This window comes from Phascolarctos cinereus, unplaced genomic scaffold (assembly GCF_003287225.1).
Source record: "Phascolarctos cinereus isolate Bilbo 61053 unplaced genomic scaffold, phaCin_HiC Scaffold_4;HRSCAF=312, whole genome shotgun sequence".
Taxonomy (NCBI): domain Eukaryota; kingdom Metazoa; phylum Chordata; class Mammalia; order Diprotodontia; family Phascolarctidae; genus Phascolarctos; species Phascolarctos cinereus.
In genome coordinates, this window is record NW_027555847.1 from 604,317,572 (window position 1) to 604,340,608 (window position 23,037).

A 23,037-nucleotide genomic window follows, 5' to 3' on the forward strand; every position below is an offset into this window, starting at 1 on the left:
ACTAGATGGTACAGTAGAGAAGTTACAGTGACAAAAAGGAAAGATCACTGGGAATAGAGTCAGAAATTCCTGAGTTCAAATCCATTCTCAAACATTTATTAGCTATGTGACTCTGAACAAGTCACTTAATCTCACCCTCAGTTTTCTCCTCTGTAAAGTGGGAATAATAATTACACCTACCTCAAAGGGTGTCATGAGGATCGAGTGAAATAGTATGGGTAAATTGTTTTACAAACCAAAGCATTATTCTGTGTGACAAGTGACTGAGTTGAAAATCTCAGCTCACATAGGTCATTAATAATGGGCTTGTTCCCCTTTAAGAAGATGCCACTTGTGCTAAGCATTCATTAACAAACCTCCTAAACATATACACCCAATTGAATATTTTTCACAGGGGTTACAACAGGAGTAAATGGTGCTCATATTTACACAAATGTGTAATCAATCAATCGAACAAATGTCTTTCGCTATTCTTCTTTGAAATATTTTTAAAACTAGCTGATAAGCCCTATAAGAAAATCCCTTTCACTATGTTGGTCCTTGCCACCTCCCATCTTTACCCCATCCCCTTTTGTGACAGATAACACATATTCACAGAACAACTGGCACAATGAAGAAGTGTCATCTGTGGTAGTCGAATAGAGGTAAATCAACCAGTCCTCATGGAAATGGAAGTGATGCCACTAGGCCCTTTCTAAGCTTGCTCTAACCTTCGAAGCTCACTACTAATAGACTTCAGAGATTTTGCTACCAGTACTTTGATCTGTCTTTTTAAAGTAAAAATCGTTTGAATTTAAGTCTTTTGAACTGCTTGCCTGAAGGTTACTTCTCAGATTTTTACTTTAAACAGCTCAGTTTTTAACCTATGAATGCAATTTGATGATTTTGGTTTTAAAGAAATTCAAGATCAGCCATGATTCTTATTGTGTTTTATTCATTTGTATTTTTTAGAAGCACCAAAGAGAAGACTTCCAGCATTGGCCAGGAGAGGAATATTTTTAAAGCACTTTCAAGTGAAGCAGACTAAAATAGTTAGATCATCGGAGACCATTCAGTACACTGTGACAATGACGTCATGTAATTGTAGTTACAGAATACCTTTACTGGCTGTAGGATTTGCACAGGTAAATCTCCAAGTAGCTATAATTCTTACTGTTTATAAGTAATTATCCATTCGTTTGATGACTGGGTTTTGTTGTTTCTGTTGTTGTTGTTGTTTGTTGTTAGGCTTTTTTTTCTTGCCTTTCTTTGTATCCCCAGCACTTAGCAGAGTGTCTTGCATATAGTAACATTTATCATATTATGCTAGTAGGTTAACTGTCATGCCAAGTACTTTCTTGCCTGTATGCCTTTGCTCAGACTCTTCCTGTCATCTCTGGATCAGAGTTGGCAGTGGGACAGGGAAACCAGGAGGAATCAAGACACAGAGGTGGCATAAGCCACTAGAGAATACTGAGTGGATGTTTGAAACCTGAATAATAAAGTGTGGTGTTCATATCGGCTGGGACCAGTATCCACAAATCCAGACAGGAGGGCAAAGTATTACTCTGATCACTCAGGAGGATTTTATGCCTAGAGATCCTGACTAGGTAGAAGGGTATAGGCAGAGTATGTGTTTACAGTTGAGATCTATGGTCTGGGTTTCAAATTTGGCATGAAAAATAGTTGGAGAATGGAATCTTGAAAAGGAGCCTGTGAGAAACAGCTCAGAGTTTGGCAGAGACAAGTTAACTTACAAAACAGTACCTCTGCTCTGATCCAAACCATTTTTCATGATGTGTACCATCAGGAGTAATAGATGTATCCAAATGAAGTAGGTTTCAAGAGGTGCTTATGCTTTGTGATTAAAGCATAAGCAGGAGACTAGGTACTCTGGATAGGCCTTGTAATTCCAAAAGTAGGTATTCTCCTAATAAATCTTAACCTTCATTCAGTCAACTCAAATCCCACGCACTCTATAAAGTTGTCCGTGACTACTCCAATCCATAGTGACTACCTGTGCCTTTGCTTTGTTGCTTACTTTTTAATATGAGTATTACTATAACCTAACTCACATTTGAATCAATTTAAGCTACTTAGCAGCAGGACCACTCATGTTGTATTTCTTTGCAGTCCACAAAATGTCTTATGCATAATAGTTTCTCAATAAATATTTGCCAATTGAGTGATAGTGGGGTCTAAATTAATGAGATTTTGATGAAGTAACTGATTGCCATGTAGATGATTGGATTTGTTTTGGTCTGCTTATTTCAGGCACAGAGGTACAATTTTTGTTGATTTATGAGACTTTTCTGAATGTTTTGAATATTCCTAAACTTGTTAGACTCATCTGTAATGCTGTCATTGTGTCATGCCAGGTTGGAATGAAAATTATGCTAGCATTGTCAAAATGAATCATTATTATAAATATTTACCTTGAAATCTTAGGTTATCACTAACAGCACAGAGAATGAATCAGTGTATAGAGGGTTGAGCTGGCCTGGAGAATCACAGATTCGTATCCAAAGAATTCAAGCAGCATCTCCACCAATACGTGGCAGCTTTGACATTCAAGCTTATGGCCAAGTACTTAAAGGTATAAGAAAAATGCTTGGGTACTGATTGGTATTTTGGGCAAAATATTACTACGGATGACTACGATTTTAGTTACAAAGAAACGTATATATTTATATGTATGCATTATATAGAGGTATGTATATATGTATGTGTATATATATGTGTGTATATGTTTATACACATGTATGCAACTCATGATGTATTGAATAAAGCACTGGGCCTGGAATCAGGAAGAGCTGAGTTTAAATCTAGCCTCAGACACTTACTAGCTGAGTGATCCTAGACAAATCACCTAACTCTGTTTGCTTCAAATATAAAATGGAGATAATGATAGCATGTAACTCACAGGGTTATTGTGAGGATCAAATGAGATATTTTTATGTGGCTATGTGCATGTGTGTATACACATGTGCACAACACAAAAATATATATACATAAATATACCCACACATATATACATAGATGTATGTGTGTATGTACATACACAGTGACCTAATTAATCATAGCTAATCATCAAGTCAATTATGTCTTGAAAATTTCCTTCAGGATAATAGTAAAAAAACCCCAACATATTTAAGACTTAATTTTAAATGAAACATTTTATAGAGCGGAACAGATTTTCACATTGAGGCATCAATTACTTATTACCTCTGCATTTATGTCATCTTATAATATAGCAGCTATTATTGCCCATGATGCTTATTTATTATCAACAAAACTTAAATAATATCTTAATGAAAGGTGTATGAGCCAAAGCTCAGGTTTAAGTGAAATATTGACCACATATCTTATGAGGCCTAAAAACACCTGAACTCTTGGGAAAGTTGACCTTATTTGTAATATACTGAAAGAGGGAGGGAAAGGGAGAGAGAGACACACACACAGTCATAGACAAAAAGAGAATGTTTATTAAGAATTTACTATGGGTCAGGGGCAGCTAGATGGTGCAGTGGATAGAGCACCAGCCCTGAAGTCAGGAGGACCTGAGTTCAAATCCGACCTCAGACACATAACACTTACTATCTGTGTGACCTGGGCAAGTCATTTAACCCCATTGCCTAGCAAAAAATTTTTTAAAAAAAGAATTTACTATGGGTCAGACACTGTGCCAATTACTGAGAATACAAATTCAAGTAGAAAAAAAAGACAGTCCTTGCTCTTGAGAGGCTTACATTCTTTTTGGGGAAGTCAACACATAAAAGGAAATTGAAAGGAGTGGGAGGAGAGGTGAAGAAGTAATGGAGTCATGGGCTGAACTTTGTATAAAGCAAATATGACCGATGTGTATGCTTCCTCACATAGAAGTTTCAGGAAAAAACTCACCAATTGGAAGAGGCCATAAGGGTGGAATTGTTGTCAGTGTAAGAAGGCAGCTGGGATGGAGGTGGAAAAGTGCCTGAGTTGAGCTACGTTTGAAGTGAGGATGACTGGTGTGAGTGTTTCCTCAGATGGACGTGGAACTGGTAGAGGATTGACAGTAATATATAATGCAAACTTCCCACATGTTGAAAATGTTTTGTGAATTTACAACATCTGCTGTTTGCTTTCCTTGTGTATACACAGGTCTGTCTGCTGACATTTCAGCTGTGGATTTACAGTATGCACTCCAGAGTATTCCAGAAATGGGCCAAGTCTCAGTGAAAAGAGAAGGAAGCTGTGCTGGGTATTCATGGAAAATCAAGTGGAGAAATGCATATGGAAAACAGAATCTTCTGCAGGTTCTGTCCTTTGGATTGATTTCGGGATCCTTCTAGGCCAGATATTCTACATCGGGCAGGACAGTTGGGATTTTGCACAGTTTAGATAGTTGCTCTAGCGTATGCCAATTGAACAAACATTTTTGGAGCACCTACTATATAGTAGGCACTGTTATGTAGGGGATATAAAGTCAGAAACAAAACAGCCCCTGCCTTCAAAACAGTCTACAGATGCAGTACAAAATAAGCATTAGTATAATACAAGGTAGGAACCAAAGGGACCAAAGAGCAGACAAATAGCTCTAGGAGAATTTAAGGAAGGAGAAAGCAGTAGTAAATGAGGGGAGGAAGTCTGGGTGGTGATGGCGCTGAGCCTTCACCATGGAGCTACCTGATGGCTTCAGAGCTGAGCCTTCAGGAAATGAAAGGATGTCAACAAGTGGAGACTGGGAGGAAGTACATTCCAGGGATGGAGGATAGCCTATGCAAACCCACAGAAGGAGGAGAGGGAATGATTTAATCATAATTGCTGGCAGGTATATAGTGCTTTAAGGTTTGCAAAGCATTTTGTGTATGTTATCTCATTTGATCCTTATAATAACCCTATGAAGTAGGTACTGTTGCTATACCCATTTTACAGATGAGGAAACCGAGACTGAGAGAGGTTCAGGGAATTTTCCAAAGTTTCACACAGCTAGTAAGTGAATCAAGTCTTTGTGACTCTGTGTAGCATTATTAGCTTCTCCAAAGGCATGATCAAAGAATAGACAGTAGTCATGTTTGGCTGAAATATAAAGGGGAATAATGTGAATTAAAGATAGAAATGAAAGTTTAAGCCAGATTATAGATAGCATTGAATACCAGGCTAAGGTGATCACTTTGATGGTGGTGGTATTAGTGGTTTTGCTGTTATTTTAAACAAGGGAGAGACATAGTTAGACTAATGCTTTCAGAGTGTTATTATGAGAGCTAGGTGACACAGTGGTTATAAAATTGGAACTGGATTCAAGAAGACCTGAGTTTAAATCCAGCCTCAGACAGCATCCAGTTGTGTGACCCTAGGCAAGTCGCTTCACTTTAGTTTCTTCAATTGTAAAATGAGGATAATAATAACACCTACCTCTCAGGCTTTTTGTGAGGATAAAAGGAATTAATATTTGAAAAGTGCTTTACAAACCTTAAAGTTCTTCATCAACACTAGCTATGTTATAATCATTAACTATTTTTTTTTTAGCTACAAAGAAAAATTGGAAAGGGAAGAGACTAGTGGCAGGGCGACAAATCAGGAAAACTAGTAGAATAGTCTGGCTAAGACGTAATGATAGCCCAGACTAGGTGGTTATATGAGTAGAGAGAAGGGAAGAGATCCTGTGAGATAGTATTGACAGGACCTTGCAACTGATTAGATTTGGAGGAAGGGGGGATGGGGAGAGAAAGGGAGAAGGAGACAGTCAAAGATGTCACTAAGGTTACAAACCCAGGGGATGAGGATGGCAGTGCCCTCAATGGAAATGAAAATTAGGAGAGGTAGGTTTAAAGGGCACGATGAGTTCATTTTAGGAAATGTAGAATTTGAGGTGCTGATGGGACATTTAGATAGAAATGTGGAATAGACAATTGCCAGTCCTGTACCGTAGTTTAGAATACAAATTAGGTGTGGATTTATATTTTGCAATCATTGATATTGAGATGATCGTTGAACCTATAGAATCTCATGAACTCCTCAGCGAAGAGAACAAAGAAATGAATGAGTAAGGTGCCAGGAACAGTGATTGGGATGAAGAGTGTTGCAAAGTAGTACAGAGATGATGATTCAGAAGAGCCACTGAGAAGGAGCAGTCATATTGACAGGATGAGAATCAGGAGAAAATCGTGTCATGAAATTCAAAGGAGAAGAGAGTGTCTAGGAGGTGATGTTGAGCAACAGTGCTACAGAGAAGTCAAAAAGAATGAAAACTGAGAAAGAAACATAGGAATTTGCAATTTTTGAGAGAATGTTTTCAATAGAATGGTAAAATTGAAAGCAAGATTAGTTTGCTTTTTTAAAAAAAATTTATTTATTTTTAGCTTTCAAAATTCACTTCCATATTCCAGATATTGAGTTCCAAATTTTCTCCCCATCTCTCCCCTTCCCCCACCCCAAACCTCATGCTATTTGATATAGGCTCCACATATACATTCATATTGAACCTATTTTCACATTAGTCATATTGTAAAGGAGAATTAGAACCAATGGGAGAAACTACAAGAAAGAAGAAACAAAAAAAAAAAAAGAGAGAGAGATCAAATAATGTGCTTCAATCTGCATTCAGACTCCATAGTTCTTTTTCTGCATGTGGACAGCATTTTCCATCATGAGTCCTTTGGAATTGTCTTGGATCCTTACATTTCTGAGAGGAGATGAGTCTGTCAAAGTTAGTCATCTCATGTTGTAGCTGTTATTGTGTACAATGTTCTCCTGGTTCTACTCATTTCCCTCAGCAAAAGTTCATATAAGTCTTTCCAGGTTTTTCTGAAGTCTACCTGCTCATCATTTCTTATAGCACAATAGTATTCCATTACATTCATATACAACTTGTTCAGCCATTGAAAGCAAGGTTGCAAGGGACTGGTAAGCAAGCATTTGGTAAGCATATGGGGGCAAAAAGTATAGACTACTGTTCCTAGGAATTTTGCTGTTAAAGGAGTGACAGGTAGAGCAAGATAACTAGAAGAGATTATATAGTCATGGGAAACTTTTTAAGGATGAGGGATAACTGGGCATGTTTGTGGGCAATAGTAAAGGAGTCAGTAGATGCAAAAATGTTAAAGATATGGGGAGAGAGGATAAATAAATAGAAAAGCATTTATCAAGCACTTACTGTGTGTCAAACATTTTGCTAAATGTTGGGGATACAAATAGACAGTACCTATTCTCAAGGAGCTTTTATTCTTTTTTAAAAATGTGTTTTTATTTATTTCCTTGAATATGCCCCAATTACTTGTAAAAACAATTTCCTGCTCTTATAATAATGTGATGGTTCTACTCAACTTTTCCTAGTAGTATAGAATATGACAATTTCTAAAATGCATTTATTATCAAAGAATATTAATGTAATAATGAAAACCATTCTATACTTATTTTTTTCTTTTTAATTTGTTCTTTCCATGTTTAAAATTAATGATTTAGAAAAAAAAAACAAAGCAAGGAATGTAGCATGTCACATTTATCATATGGTCTTTCTTATCAAGTAATTATATATAAAAACAGATTAAAGATTTCAACATCACTGGAGAAGAGGCTAATGTTACAGTTACAAAGATAACTGAAGGTGGCCTATTCAGACAGCACATACTAGGAGACCTATTTCGTACAGCCAACCAGCAGCCTCAGGTATTTATGAAACACTCTTCCTGTAGTGTTTGTCTCCCTTATGAATGGGGGTAGGAGGAGAGAAATTTAAGGTACACTTAAGATATGTATCACAAATTATATATATACATACACATATACAAATATGTGTATGTATGTATGTATATATGCATACATGCATACACACACACACACACACACACACACCCCATGTGTTAATATTGGGTTAACCCAATAATTTTTTGTGGCTTGCGGAAGAATAGTATTAGGTATGATTTATAACCCCATGATTTTTTATTTGAAGGTTGAAGTTTATATCAATGGACTTCCAGCTAAATGTTCGGGTAACTGTGGATATAAATGGGATCCACTGAACACTCCCATAATTTTGGTCACAAGTCCTAGTCAAGGTAACTTCCTCTTATGTTTTATATTTGGTATAGAAGGAATACTATCACTGAAAGGCTAACTCAGTTAAAAATTGTGTATGACAATGTCACTCCAAAGAGTCAGACAGTCCACACATACTAGAAAATTCATGAGAGCATGAAATCCTTTGAGCAAAGAAAGCAAAGGAAATGGGATTAATTACTTGTCATTGAAAAGACAATGAAGCTTTCCCTTTGAAGCTAAAGCCACTATTCTGTATCTATTTCTGCTTTCAACCGCGTGAAATTTCTCTCTTTTACATTTCATTCCACACACTGAAGCATCTTTTTCCATCCATGCTGGTTATTGCATTAATTAGCATCTCTCTTCATCTGTGACTGTTTTTTCTAGTGCATTTATTATTAAAGGGGTTGTAACATAACAGTTGTTTTCTCATAAAAGGCAATGATCAGGTTGGAGAATTGATGAATGAGTGGGACCAGAACTATTGCTGAGAGCTGTAGAGCACACATTTTATCTTTTCATCAAAGAAATGTTTTGATAGTGTTTAGAAAAAATGATGAAGTGTAATTTGTGTCTGCCTAATGTTCCCCATAATTAAAATTAGCTAGCATCAGTATTGTAAGGAAGAAGAGAACTCTTTTTTAAAATAAATACCAATAAATAAGCTTAGCTGGAAAAAATTCCTATTTTCTTTGGGTGAAGTGCCTTATCCTGGCACCATTACTTGGTGCTATTTTTATATTAGGTATGAGAAAAATTCGGCATTTTTACAAGTAATGCATCTTTCTGAGGGAAATCATGTATTCTTCAGGGCCTTTGTTAGTAATTTGGTTCACTTCAAGATAATTCATGTTGTACAAACTTCCTGGTAGAATTGAGATGATGTGCCTGTGAGTTCATTATTGCTTTTTAATTTTATTTGCACTTATTTTTGCATCTGTCCCTGTTTGTTACTTGATAATATATTTCATTTTTTTGGTTTTGGTTTAGACATGATTATGTTCACTTAGGGGAGTCTCAGTATGAAAACTTCCTGGTATAAGTGAGTTCCTAGGGCGCTGAGAGGTTCAGTGACTTCCTTGTAGTCTGTCTGTGACTGAATATGTGTTTGCAGGCAAGACTCGAACACTGATCTTCCTGGTACCAAGGCTTCTCTCTCTTTCTATCTCTCTCTCTTTCTCTCTCTGTCTCCAAATACATACACACACACACACACACACACACGCACGCACGTACGCACACCCCAATTATATTGCTATGGTTGATAGACAGCTGACCCTAAATCCAGGAAGACCTGAATTCAAATCCTATATCCTGTGTGTGACCATGGGAGTATCATTTAAACTCTCAGTGTTCTAGCCAAATCTCTAAGACTGCAAGTTGCAGAGTAGGTGCTGACCTGCTTCAGAGGAGGGAATTTTCTCATTTGGGAATCCACTCCACCAATAAATCTGCAAATTTAATCCCTGTCCCCAAACCTATCTTCAAAAATGGAAAAACAGTTTCTTCCACTATAAATGTAACTTGGTTGTCAATTTCCTAAAGAAATAATCTCCCTTCTCTTACTTTACTAAGTATTTAGTTTGTGTATATTTTTACTTCTATTGAACTCAGTGCTGTTATGCTTTCTTCAATGGTCATACGCATTGAGCAATGTAGAGTAATCAGCATTTTTATTGCTCAAAATATATTTTAATCTCTGATTAGATTTACTTTTTGTTTCACTGTTTACATTGTAATGCAATTTTCCCCTCCATCAAAATGTAGTTTAATAATACCAGACTCTATTTTTCTAACATCTTAATTTAATCTTCCCAGGATCATATGAAGAAAAAACAATTCTAACAATATCAGGCTCTGGATTCTCTTCAAATCCAGCAACATCAGTTACTATTGGTTCAGTAGACTGTCCTATTCTTTCTGCTTATGGTAAGCCACATATTTTTAACATATAAATTTTAAGATGAAATGAAATCAAATTGGAATATTAAAATAATAATTCTTCTGTAGGAGTAAAATGAAATTGGAGATGCTTTGGATTATGCCTTTTCCCTTTCAATTTAGGTTGCTATATCAAACTGGTTCCTTTAGTGTAATGGATGGAAATCTTGACCTCCGTGCTTTGCTGATTTCTTACCTCATAAAACTGACCGATTAAAATCTTATTTGCTCCCAGTTGTGCCTTAAGAACACCAGTATGGAAGATTTGCTGTACTGGGTTTGCCATATTGTTTTTCTTGCTGTTCCCAGTATTTTTCTCTAACAATGTCATTGTCAGACGTGTTGTAATAGGACACAGTTAAGTTGTCTATTGTAAAATAATAGCTCGCATTTATATAGCATTTTATGGTTTGCAAAGTGCTTTATATATGCTATCTCATTTGATTCTCACAACAACCGTTTGAAGTCAATGCTATTGTTATTACTATTTTACAATTGAGGAAATTAAGGCTGAGAAGTTAAATGATTTACTCAGGGTCACTCAACTAATAAATATCTGAAGGAAGATTCAAACATAGGTCTTCCAGATTCCAAGTCCAGCACTCTGTCTATTGTACCACCTAGCTACCTCATCTAACTTCTTTTCTCCTTTGACTCCCCATCCAAATCTTTGCCTCTTTTAACAGCCCATTATGAATCTCTAATTCAGCTTTGTTTTTAGTAATCTTGTGGCCATATGCCAGAATGCCACCATTGTGGTAGAAGCAAATAGGAGAAACTGGAGAAAGGAGTATAAACTAAAAAAATTTAGTTGTGAAGGGGAGGAGAATGATAGCTTAAGGGGCTAGTAAGGTCAAGGGAAGGTTTAGAGGTATCCCTGTACAGAGTAAAACAATGCAAGATATGGTAGGGCACAATAAGAAGAAAATTGAATGAACATTTCTGTAATTTTAGCTAGCAAAAATTGCAGATTTGCTTTTTTTTTTAACACAAAAAGGTCACATCCTTTAAGGAAGTGCAAGAAACCTCCCAATTTTTTGTCTTGCTTTGTATTAAAGATAAGAAAGATATAAAGTACTTAGCAGAGTGCTTAGCACATTTTAGGTAAATGTTAATGAGAATAACAATTAGAATAACAATAATAATAATTTTATATGAATATGGTTTTAGACAGAGGGGAAAGAATGAGTGAATTTTTATAGGTTTAAAACATTTTATAGCTTTAAAAAACCTATTTATTTTTCAAGCCTCTATTGTCTTTGTGGGGTAATGAACCCCACAAATGTTTGTTTCTCTTAAAAATTCTTTAACAGATAAATTTATAGGAAAATATTCATTTCTAAAATGACCTCTTTAATCATTTTAGGTGTGATCCCTAAGGTTAACAATCTGGAATTAGATAGGCAAAATTATATTCACCCTTTGCTACATGTAGACTTTATGATTTTTCTAGACTTTGACCATCTCCCTGGTCCAATGGGCCTGGAACACAGAATGGTTTTAGTCCACCCTCAGAGGCAACATCCTCTTGCTCATTTTGGTGGTCTTTCTCTAGATTTGATCCAGCAGTTTGATGTCTTCTTGTAGGTGCAACTGGACATTGTATTTCAGGCATAGATTCACCATAATTCCGTACTAAGAGATACCTATATCTGCTGTTCGGTTCTTAGTGCCTTTCCCGATAATCCCAGCATTATTTTGTCTGATGTATTGTGTGCAAATAGTATGATGCATTGCTATGTCAGGGGTCACCAATGCTGATGTACTTTATGGAGTATATTGTCTCTTTTCAATAAATTCATTGAGCTCTTTTTTTCCTTTTGGCTATTAAAGTTTGTGTGTGTATCTATCTGCTGCTTGAAATTTACTTCACAGAAAACAGTAAGAGTTGGTTGAGAAAACACTGTTCACGGAAAGTCTTCTATGCTCAGCGTTTTCATTGGAGTAATGGCTAACTGGCTCCATGGAACATCTGATACAGGGTATCTCATAAGTCTTGGTGCAGTTTTAAGTTTTAATAACTATATAATTGCTATTTTAATAGCACCTACCTCCCAGGGCTGTTGCCTTTAAAACAGCTATTAAAGCTTAAGACTTGTGAGACACCCTGTCCTTTGTAAGCAAATGTTTGTAAAGATTTTATATCTTTAATAGGAAGACATGAAATAGATAATTTTCTTATACAGGGTAACAGTGCAAAACATGTCAGGGCATAATATGAAAAAAAATTGAATGAGCATTTCTATAATTTTAGCTGGCAAAAATAATTTATTTCTTTTACTTTTAATGCAAGAAAATGAAATCAAGTGTCACATCCTTAATGGAAAAGCAGGAAATTTCCCATTGCTGTTTCCGTAGCTGAAATGGGATTGGCACACCACGAAGGGGGAGAAATGTTTAGCTTCACCTATAACACTCAGATTTTGCAAATCTGGCCAACTTCAGGGAGCCTTGAAGGTAATTATGCTGAACCAAAAGATTATGCACATGTTTTCTTTTACTTTGTCTGACATTCCTAGAACAGGCTGAAAACAAAGTCATACAAATGTTCACATGAGCAAAATAAATTAAAGCATCTCTTTTAAAACTCTTATTTTCTTGGTTTTCAAATGAAAGGTAATATGAACTAAATATGAGTGACTGACTGATTTTCTTTCTCCTTCAAAACATAAATCAGATTAACTACTTGTTTATATTCTCATTTAGTAATACCAACTGACACATAGTAGTTGAAGGTAGATTTCCCATACATTGTTTCATTTCATCCTAACAACAACCACTTGAGATAGGCTATTAATAAATGTCAATAAATTAATAAGTTTTATTGATCCTTATTTTATAGATGAGAAATTGAAGCTTAGCTCAAGTAACTTGTCCATGTTCATAAAGTTAATACGCTTCAGAGACACCATGTGAACTCAAGTCTTTCCTAACTCCAACTCCATTGCTCTTTCAATGCCATCACTTTGCCTTTCAATTCATATAATAACACTGTTAATTATTACATGTTTCTCTATCAGTATCACTAGTTGTGTGAAAGGGGTTATTCATCATCAGGCTATCTACCCACTATCAACAACTCCACTTTTCATAGCAAACTATGTTGTGCCTGAGTTGCATAGTAGCAACAAAAGTCTTGTGATCAAGATACTGCTACTACTACTACTACTACTACTACTACTACTACTACTACTACTACTACTACTACTACTACCACTACTACTAGTAACTAACAATAACAACAACAACTAATATTTGTATAGGTCCTACTATGCTAAGTGCTTTACAAATATTGTCTCATTTGATCCTCACAACAACCCTGGGAAGTAAGTACTGTTATTATCCCCTTTTGCAGTTGAGGAAACTGAGACAAATAGATATTAAGTGGCTTGCTCAAAATCACACAGCTAGGAAACATCTGAGGCCATATAGAACTCAGGTCTTTCTGACTTTTGGAGCAGTGCTCTATGCACTATGCCACCTAACTGACAAGAGGAAGGAAAACAAGAAAAAAAGAAAGGAAGGCAGAAAATCATTTTTTCTTTTTTCCTTCCTTTGTTCCTTCCTTCTATCTTTCCTACCTTCCTTCTTCCCCCTTTCCTTCCTTTCTTCCACCCATCCTTCCTCCTTTCTTTCCTTCCTTCTTTCTTCCTTCTTTCCTTCCTGTCTCCCACTTTCCCTCCTTTTTTCTGCTCAGTTCTAAATTTCAATCAAGTTTGAAAAATTTGGGAGCTTGGTAGTAGCAAGTCTTAACTTAGTCTTATATCCAACCTATGGTATGATAATAAGGAAAGTAGGGCCAATATGAGAATGCTGCCTTGCCTCCCCCAGAATAGTGGTAAAAAGTCTTGATGGTTCACTGGAGCATGCTTTCTTCTTAGATCACCATATTCATCTCTAGACCCCCACTCTCAACTCTGTACTTCCAGGTTTCAGGGCATAAGCCAGCAGTGATTCCATGATAGCAGACTGTGTACCCTAAGCCTATTTAAAACATGATATCAAGATAATGCTTTAGACCTCTATTATTATCTCTCTTATGAATATCAAAATTTGAGGTGCATTAAATTGCATTTTCTTGTTTTCAACCTGGATCTGTCCACCACTTCCCCTTCCTTTTGTAGGAGGCATATTGCTGACTTTATCTGGATTTGGCTTTGGTGAAGACTCCAAGATACTAGTAGGAAATAAAAGCTGTAGTGTGATTAAGGGAAATCTGAATGAGATAAAATGCAGAACTCCAAAGGTAAACTACCAGTTACTCAACTTTTTTCTAATGTATCCGTAAGTGATCCCTTGATTTTAAGAGGTGGGAATAGCTCTGCTTCCAGTGCTAATTATTGGGCTTGATATGAAGTAACACAACCCTAGGGATCAACCCTGTCACAAAATTAGAAGAGTTACAGAAAGGCTTAATGTAAACAAAGTGTTTCTATGTGTGTTAAAAACACGCACAAATACAACCAAAGATCTTACTGATCTCATAGAATTTGACATTGTAAGGGAAAATCATCATTTAACTTAAAACCAAATTACATGAGACATAAGAGCTGCAGCAAAATGTGCCAAGTCAATGTCAAACTTCAGTCAGTATGACAGAAGCTTAGAATGTGGGTCTTTTTAAAGCAATGATAGGGATAATTCACATTAATAGTGTTTTAAGGCACACAGAACACTTTTCTCAGAGCAACCCTATGAAAGAGGGTTGCAAAGATTATTCCCATTATATGGATGTGGGAACTGAGGATTGGAAAGATGAAGTGACTTTCTTATCATCACACAAATAATATAGACATGTCTTTTTTTTAAACTGCAACTTAGGAGGTTTTTCTAAAAACATGAAATTGAACCACTATTTTACACATGAGCATCTGAGTGGTAGAGAAATAAAGAAATCTGACTTTTTAAAAATCATGCCAGTTCATCAACCAGAATTTATTCAATATATGCTTTGTATAGAATATTGGGCCAGGAGGTGTAAAGAACATTTTTCTTGACTGGGAATTGAGCCAACACCATCAAGTGTTTGTATTTGTCTCAAGTGGTGATCTTGATCTCTTAGAATGGAGCACTAAAAAAATGAAAGCAGTTGGTCAATACAGGAAATTCACAAGTCACATTCAGGTATATTGACATTTGGAGGAAAAGTCAAAACTTTCCAGTTTTTTTAGATACTACTTATATATTAAAATCATGTCTAGAACATCTAGATTATACTATATTTTTAATATCCTTGCAGGTAGGGAACCTGTCATGATCATGTTTGTAATCTTCACAATCTAGCTCTGCATAGAGTTAATATTTAATAATTGCTTGTTGAATGGAGGAATGAATGAATATTCATATTGTTTACATTGTTAAGTCTGATTCATTGAAAAATTGAAATTTAATTATATTTTTAAAAAAATCATTTCAACAAAATTAGTCCTCCTTATCTTGATTGTGAGTTAAATTTGTAAACTATGCTTTTAAAAACAATTGCATAAGAGTATTTAAGGGTATCATTGTTAGAAGACAAAATTCTGAGTTTTCTCTGTTGTCTATCTAAGTTAGGGAGGGCAAGCTCAGAAAAGAGAGCCAAGTGTGGGGCAAATTGTCCTACTTGTACTTTCTGTACACAGTAATGCATCTCCTGCCCCCATACCTTTTCAAAGGCTGTACTCCATCCTCAGAATGCTCTCCCTCCTCACCTGTGCTTTTTGACATCCCTAGTTGCATTGAAGTCTTTGATCAATCACTATCTCTTACACAAGGTCTTTCCTTTCCTGTTGTTGTCCCACCATAACTTTGTATTTACTTTGCATACGTCTATTATTTATTTATCTATATATACTTTGTCTCCCCTTCTCCAAAAAAAAGATGATATGATCCATGAGAGCAAGGCTTCTTCTATTTTTCATCTTTGTATCACCAATGTTTATAATAAGGTGCCAGATAGGCACTTGATAAATGAATGTTTTTTGAGCTAGAAGGAAACAGCTAGACTTGAATATTTCTAGTTGATTTCATTTAAAGGGTTTACATTTTCTAGTTATTTACAGTATTTTTTTTATTTTAAGGAGCTGAGGGAACTTTTAATATTATTGTTATCACCAATGGACTACAAGCAAGTGCTAATTCTGCGTTTAGTTACAACATCTCACAGACTCCCAGTATAACGTACTTTAGTCCAAAAATACGAATGCTGCAGGGTAAGGAACTGTTTTATAAGATCAAAGAAATCTCATACATAGGTTACTTTAAAAGGATAGTTCCTACTATGTGCTTAACTTGAAATTTTATCACAGATGCTGTACCAGTTCTTTACTTTAAGCTATGATACTAGAATAGAAATATTTAAGTAAAGTGTCCCGGATTTCTTTTTTTTTTTTTTTCTGAGTGAAATAGCAAAGGAAAGAGTTGTGTGGCACCCTTTGTCAGGATGTTCTATCTAGTGACCAAACATCTTGACTGACTCTTCAATTGCCTCCAAAAGTTTTTTAATCTTCCTGTGACTTTCTGTCCAATGACCAGTGTGAAGGGACATATCACTCTGAGGTTGACTACCAACTAGGGGAGGAATTCTTTAGGCATAGTAAACCATAGAAGATGAATAGGTTAATTCTTATTTTTACACATGATGCAAACTTTGAACTTGATATTCTGGTGGCCCTTCATTTGAAACTGCTGTTTTTTTATTTGCAATCATAGGAGAAGTAAATTTAACTATTAAAGGCTATAATTTTGGAAATGATTACTCACAGAATATGGTATATGTTGGAGGAGAAAATTGTACTATTCTTCACTGGAACTTCACAGATATTACATGTCTTCTACCCAAATTGTCTCCTGGGAACTACGACATTTGTGTAGAAGTTGGAAACTGGGGATTTGCATCATCAAGGTACAAGTTATGAATCTGAGTTCCTCAAAGAATAAAAATAATCTACGTTTTGCATCTGAGCAAAATGAAACTGGGGAAATTCAAGTAAGCTGGTGCTGCAGTTCAAATAAAATTTCAAGTTTCCACATTCCCAAATTCAGAATTCTTCTCTTTTAATATTATGGGACTAAGGAACTCACATCAATATGTTTGTTGTTTATTGATAGATTCCCAACTAAATGAACAATCACAAAGATATATAGATTTCTGGATATCTCCAGGAGTGCTGAGTAATCTACAGTAGTAGCATTGATGCTGGTATTATCTTGAGGATAATGAGAATGCTTTTAATTTTACATATACATGTACATATGTTATAATTTCAATTATTTGCCTACTTTTCTTTATGGAAGACCCAAAGTGTGTCTCAGAAGCAATAATATGTCTCTAGATTTTGGGGTGAGGTGTTCTAGCTAAATAAATCTGTGTGTATGTACATATATACGCAATGTATGTGTATGCATAAATAAATTCATGTGTGGGTATAAAATCAAGTCACCTTTTAGCTTATTATAATTCCTGGATATTATAATATTAAGTATTCATATCTTTCTCCTCTCCTAAAGAATTTATTTCATGGCAAAAATTTAGTGGTGTGAGCCCATGGAATACTCAATGAAAACTTTTTTTATTTTTCTTTTATAGTGAAGAATTAAATGTTTCCATACAGTATATTTTGCAAGTGACCAATATATTTCCACAGAAAGGCTCATTATATGGTGGTTCTGAAATCACTTTAATGGGCTTTGGATTCAGCACAACACCAAATGAAAACAGTGTGTTCTTTGGTAAGATTTTTCATTATTCCTTGGAAGAATGCTTTCAATTATATCTTTTTATCAAGATAGTTGGAAGATGCAAGCAAAACCTGGATGCATTTTTAGTAACATGAATGCTACAAACTCATGGGACTCAATGTTCTTTGATAGTATATAATTATTTATTTTTGGTAAGTGGGCTTGCCTTAGTTCACTCATTTGCTTGGAAATACTTTACTGAATATGTACTGTATAGAGAACATCGAGTCAAAGAGGAAAATAATTCCCTATCTTGCTAAGAACCAAAATAATCAAACTTGAAGTAACATCACCGGATTTGAAGTCATAGGGCCTGGGTTTGAATTCTGGCTCTGCATGACATTGGGCAAATCATTTCACAATTCTGTGGGCCTCAGTTTCCTCATTTGTAAAATGAGGGGTGAAACTAGATAATTCATTATACAATTATAAAATGTCAGAGTTGTAATGGACTTTAGAAGTTAACTAGTCTAATCTGTGTTTAACCAGAAATATCTTCAACAGCAGAACTCTCATACACATTGCTTAACACTCCAGAGTGCTACCAAAACCCAATTAAAATGTAATTTGGAAATATTTAACAAAATGAATAAAAATACAATAAAACATAGTTAATGTTAATTTAGATTTTCTAAGTCAATATGAAGCTGGCAGGGATACTTATTTATTGCTTATTCCCACTCCCCCCACTTCTGTTTGAGTTTGATAGCACTTTCTCTACTTCAAGTAGTTATCCAGCCTTTCCTGGAGGACTTCAAATAAGGGGAAGCACACACCTTCCCAAGAAAGGTAACACCTCCCCTCCCCCACCCTGCTTTGGACATCTCTAGCTGTTAGGAAGGTTTCTGTTATAGACAAACTCATTCTCCCTACTTCTACTTAGAACCTTTGATTGTAAATCCAGGGCTCTTTTCAATCTGCCATATTTAACTACCTTTTACAAATGAAAAAGACCCACCAAATCTCACAGCGAATATGAAGCCCAAATGGGAAAAACAGACTATTGCTTGAGCATCAGTATGAGGGGTACAGTTCCAGTTTAATTGGAGTGTGGGATCATTTATGAATAGAACCATTGGCTAAACTGAGATTGAACATATTAAAGAGTCACAGAATCTATATTTCAGAGTTGAACAGGACCTTAGCAGCCACCTAATCCAACCTATATCTGAAAAAGAATCCCATTCTAATATCTACCCCAAAATAGTCATCCAGCCTTTTCTCAGAGACTTTCAGAAATGGGGATCCCCAATGTCTCTTGAGACAGCCCTCTTTGGGATAGTTCAAATTGTTAGGAAGTTTTTCCAAATATCAGTCCCAAATTTCTTCTTTATGCTTTCCACCCATTTTTTCCTGCTTCTGTCCTCTGGGGCCAAACTTAATCCCTCATTCACATGACAGCCCTTCAGGTACTTGAACTTAGCTATTATGTCCCTTACTAAGATCCCTCTTAATTCTGGTACCTTCCCTCTGTTGTTTCCAATTGATCTTTTATATAGCTTGTTCTCACATAGTAATTTGTACATTGTCTCTCCCATTAACTTGTGAGTTCCTCAAAAGCAGAGACCTTTCATCTTTCTTTGACTCTCCAGTGCTTCACACAGTGCCTGGCACACAGTAAGCATTTAATATATTTGTTGACTGACTGATCTTTTGGCTAAGTGTCCTCAATTCCTTCAACTTATCTCTACATGATATAAACTTGACCGTCTTCACCATCCTGGTTTTGTTCATCTTGATGCTCTCCAGATTATTCATGTTCTTCCTGAAATGTGATGCCCAGGACTTTCAAAGGTACTCTAGATACGGTCTGAAAAGGGCAGACTGCACAGAATGATGATCATGTCCTTATCCTTACAATTTGCTTCTTACATTAAGCTTTTCCTGATCCTCTCTTAATTTTCCTCTGAAATTATCTCCCGTTTATCCTGTCTATATCTTCATTTGTACATAATTGTTTTTCTGTCGTCTCTCCCATTGTACTGTGAGATATGCACTTTCTGCATATCTCCAGCACTTAGCACCGTTCTTAGCACTTAATAGTAGGCATTACTAATAAATGCTTATTGACTGAGTGACTTTTAGTTCTTTTAGAAAGAATTTATCATCTCTGATACTGTGGAGTGTGGAAAGGAATTGCCCAAATACCTTCACCTCCCCATCTAGGAGATAGACCAGCCTTCATTCTGAACCTAGATAGCAGTGTCTTGATTCTGGAAAAAAATATAAATATTACACAGTCAAAGCAAGTCTCTGAAAGATTGCCCATGCTCTCCATACTTACCAGAAATAAGTTCCTTAGTACTTGTCTTTCAAACTGTTTGAGGATGCCTGGAATTCATCTTCAAATCTTGTTAAACATTTACAGACTCTTTTGTCCTTCTTAACTTGACAACCGGCTCCAAGTTCCTTGAGTTTTTCTTACTTTGCCTTATCTTTTTTCCCCTTTTCTTCCTCCTTCAACTCCCATCATTTATTTTCCTTCTCCTTGAGTCCTTCACTGCTTCTGCTCTTCCCACTTCTCCTGCCCTTAGGTCCTTTTCCTCAATCCTTGTATTTCAGTCTGAGTCCTCCTGAGAATAAGTCTCTTTCTCTTTGTCTTCCTGCAACTCAGGCCCTTTTTCTTCAACTCTTCTTGAAGTCCTCCCAAATTTTTCCTTCCTAAATAAAGTCTTTGATGTTCCTCTGAAGCCCTGAAATCACATCCACAATTTGCTCTTATTATTCACCTCAAGTCCTTCTCCAGACACTTCTGCCACTCAGCCTTCTCCTTTGGAAGCCTGAAGTAAAATTATCTCTAGGGTCCCTCTAACTCTAGATTCTATGTTAAAGTCTACCTAACAAAGAGCCTGATGCTTTGGGTGAAAATATTTGGAAGACCTTTGGTTCCTAAGTGATTAAGCCACAGCCAATTTTTCTGGCTTTAAGGTTTAAAAAGCTCTGTACAACTCAAACAACTATATCTCTCCTTAAAATAGTTACCTGAGAAAACAACTTTTATTTGACCCTCTCTAGGATCATTTCCTTGCGATGTGACATCCTCTTCAGAGAACAGTATAACATGTGTTCTTCATTCAACAGCAAATGTGTTCAGAGTTACCAACCAAGGAGAAGATTCAGGTATGAGTCCACACTAATAAATTTTTCTAGGAGTTTTTCTCTACTTGTGTCAAATAGGATGGGCCACTGTGTCAAGTAGAGAAAAACTCCTAGAAAAATTTCTCCATATCCCCTCCTCCACCCTTGGTTGGCTATAAGAGAAGAGAAAATCTCTCTTTTGGGACACATCCAGTATCAGCTCTTCTTTGGACTTCCAACAAGAAAAAAATCACACTTGTTACACTACTATCTGCTGGGCACTCAGCTTACATGGACTACTTGGAGTAGGAATTTAACGAAGTCCTCAGGAACCAAATAAAATTATTTTTATTTCATCTTATCTTACAACTTTTTGACAAAGTACTTTAAAAACAAATGTTATTACCTCCATTTTTACCTGGGCAATCTGAGATACAGAGGTTCCCCAATGCTCAAATCTAGACCTTTTCCCAGAAATATGGGACCTCTGCCATTATTCCCTAGTTTGTTATTGGTGAGATATAGGTATACATACACACACATATGAATGTTTGCTCATGGGAGATGGGAAGGTATTTAGATTCTTGGGTGTGTCTAGCTCTAAACAGCTTGATATGTTCAAAGGTATCAGTTAACTGTCATCAGTTAATAAGTCTTTAGTAAGCACCTATTATGTGACAGACTTAAAGATACAGAGAAAAGCAAAACACAGTCTTCACTCTCAGGGAGTATCATAGCTCAAGGACCTCACAGTCTAATGGGGAAGACAACATGAAAACAAATATGTACAACAAACTATGTAAAGGACAAATTGGAAATATCAACAGAGGGGAGCACTAGAGTTAAGGAAGATAAGGAAAGGTTTCCTGGAGGTGAGATTTTAACTGGGACTTAGAGGAAGCCAGAGGGTGAACATGATGAAGGAGAAAATTCCAGATATAGGAGACAGTTAATGACAGTGTATAAAGTCTGGAAATGGAGTATCATGTGCAAGAAATAGCAGGGAGACCAGTGGCACTGGATCACACAGTATATGAGGGGTATAATGCATAAAGGTATAAGTATAGAAGGTATAAGAATATATAAGATATAAGAAGACTGAAACGGATGGGGCACGTTATAAATACCAAACAGAGAATTTTGTATTTGATCATGGAGGTGACAGGAAGCCAATGGATCTTTTGGATAACTGAGGTAATGGTGGTGGTGGGGAATAGTGACATGGTCAGATCTGTGCTTTAGGAACATTGCTTTGGCAGCTGAGTGAAGGCTGAAAACTGAGGTCTGGAGAGAGACCTGGGGCAAGGAGACCAACCAGAAGATTATTGCAAGAGTTTAGGTGGGAGGTGATATGGGCCTGGACCAGGATGGTGTGACAGTATCAGGGTTGAGAAGAGGGACATATAAAAATGTTATGCGAGTAGAATCAATGAAACTTGGCCATAGATTGGATATGAGGGATGAGAAAGAATAAGGAGTAACTTCAATTGTGAGTCTGGGTGACTGGGAAGATGGTTATACCCTTCACTGTAATAAGGAAGTTAGGAAGTGGGAGGTTTGTGGGAAAATATAATGAGTTCGATTTTGGACATGTAGAAAATATTCTAAATCTTGGTGCTTTTTGTGACTAAGTCTTTTAGCGACTTCCTGCTTTCCAGATGAAGCCTCTTGATGAATCACACTTAATTAATCTTTGTGGTTCCCCTTAGTTTTTCACCATCTTAGTTCCTCTGATTTCAGCTTATTTTACCAAATAATTAAATTCTGTATGTGAGGAAGTTAGAATGTTAATTATAAGCTATTTTAAGCTCAGTAAACATGTATATTCAATAAAACTTTCATTCTCTTCTCTTTTTCTTCTTTCCCTTTTAAATGGCCTCTCTCTTTTTGGTCTTAGTTTATGGAGAAGGATATGCATGGTCTCCATCAGTCTTAAATATATCTGTGGGTGACACAGTGATATGGCAATGGCAAGCTCAGCCTTTCATCAGAGGAATAGGCTATCGCGTTTTCTCGGTTTCTAGTCCTGGAAATGTGATTTACGACGGCAAAGGATTTACTAGTGGAAACCAAAAAACCCCATCAGGTATGTTTCTTTTCTGTTCAATTTGTAATATGTATCTTTTCCTTGAATGTAAGAAGAAATCAATTTTGTTCAAATTGTGTGACACAGTAACAGAAATTCTGGATTTGGAGCCAGAGGAGCAGAGTGCAAATTTTAGCTCTGACACTCAAATACCCACAGGGTACTTAATTTCTCTGGATTTGTCTTTTAATCAGTAAAATGAGGAGAGGGGACTA

The 23,037-nt window shown here is 36.2% G+C and overlaps 1 protein-coding gene across 1 annotated transcript in view; it reads left to right on the forward strand.

The window, feature by feature from the left end:
* PKHD1L1 (PKHD1 like 1) overlaps positions 1–23,037 on the forward strand; it is a 202,046-nt gene that overhangs the window by 69,728 nt on the left and 109,281 nt on the right. The window contains 15 exon segments of the mRNA XM_078153706.1: positions 952–1,124; positions 2,428–2,575; positions 4,120–4,274; positions 7,504–7,626; positions 7,910–8,015; positions 9,817–9,927; positions 12,233–12,274; positions 12,277–12,396; positions 14,064–14,185; position 14,338; positions 15,999–16,130; positions 16,630–16,822; positions 17,507–17,649; positions 20,674–20,778; positions 22,634–22,822. Coding sequence (XP_078009832.1) covers positions 952–1,124; positions 2,428–2,575; positions 4,120–4,274; positions 7,504–7,626; positions 7,910–8,015; positions 9,817–9,927; positions 12,233–12,274; positions 12,277–12,396; positions 14,064–14,185; position 14,338; positions 15,999–16,130; positions 16,630–16,822; positions 17,507–17,649; positions 20,674–20,778; positions 22,634–22,822 — 1,863 coding nt within the window.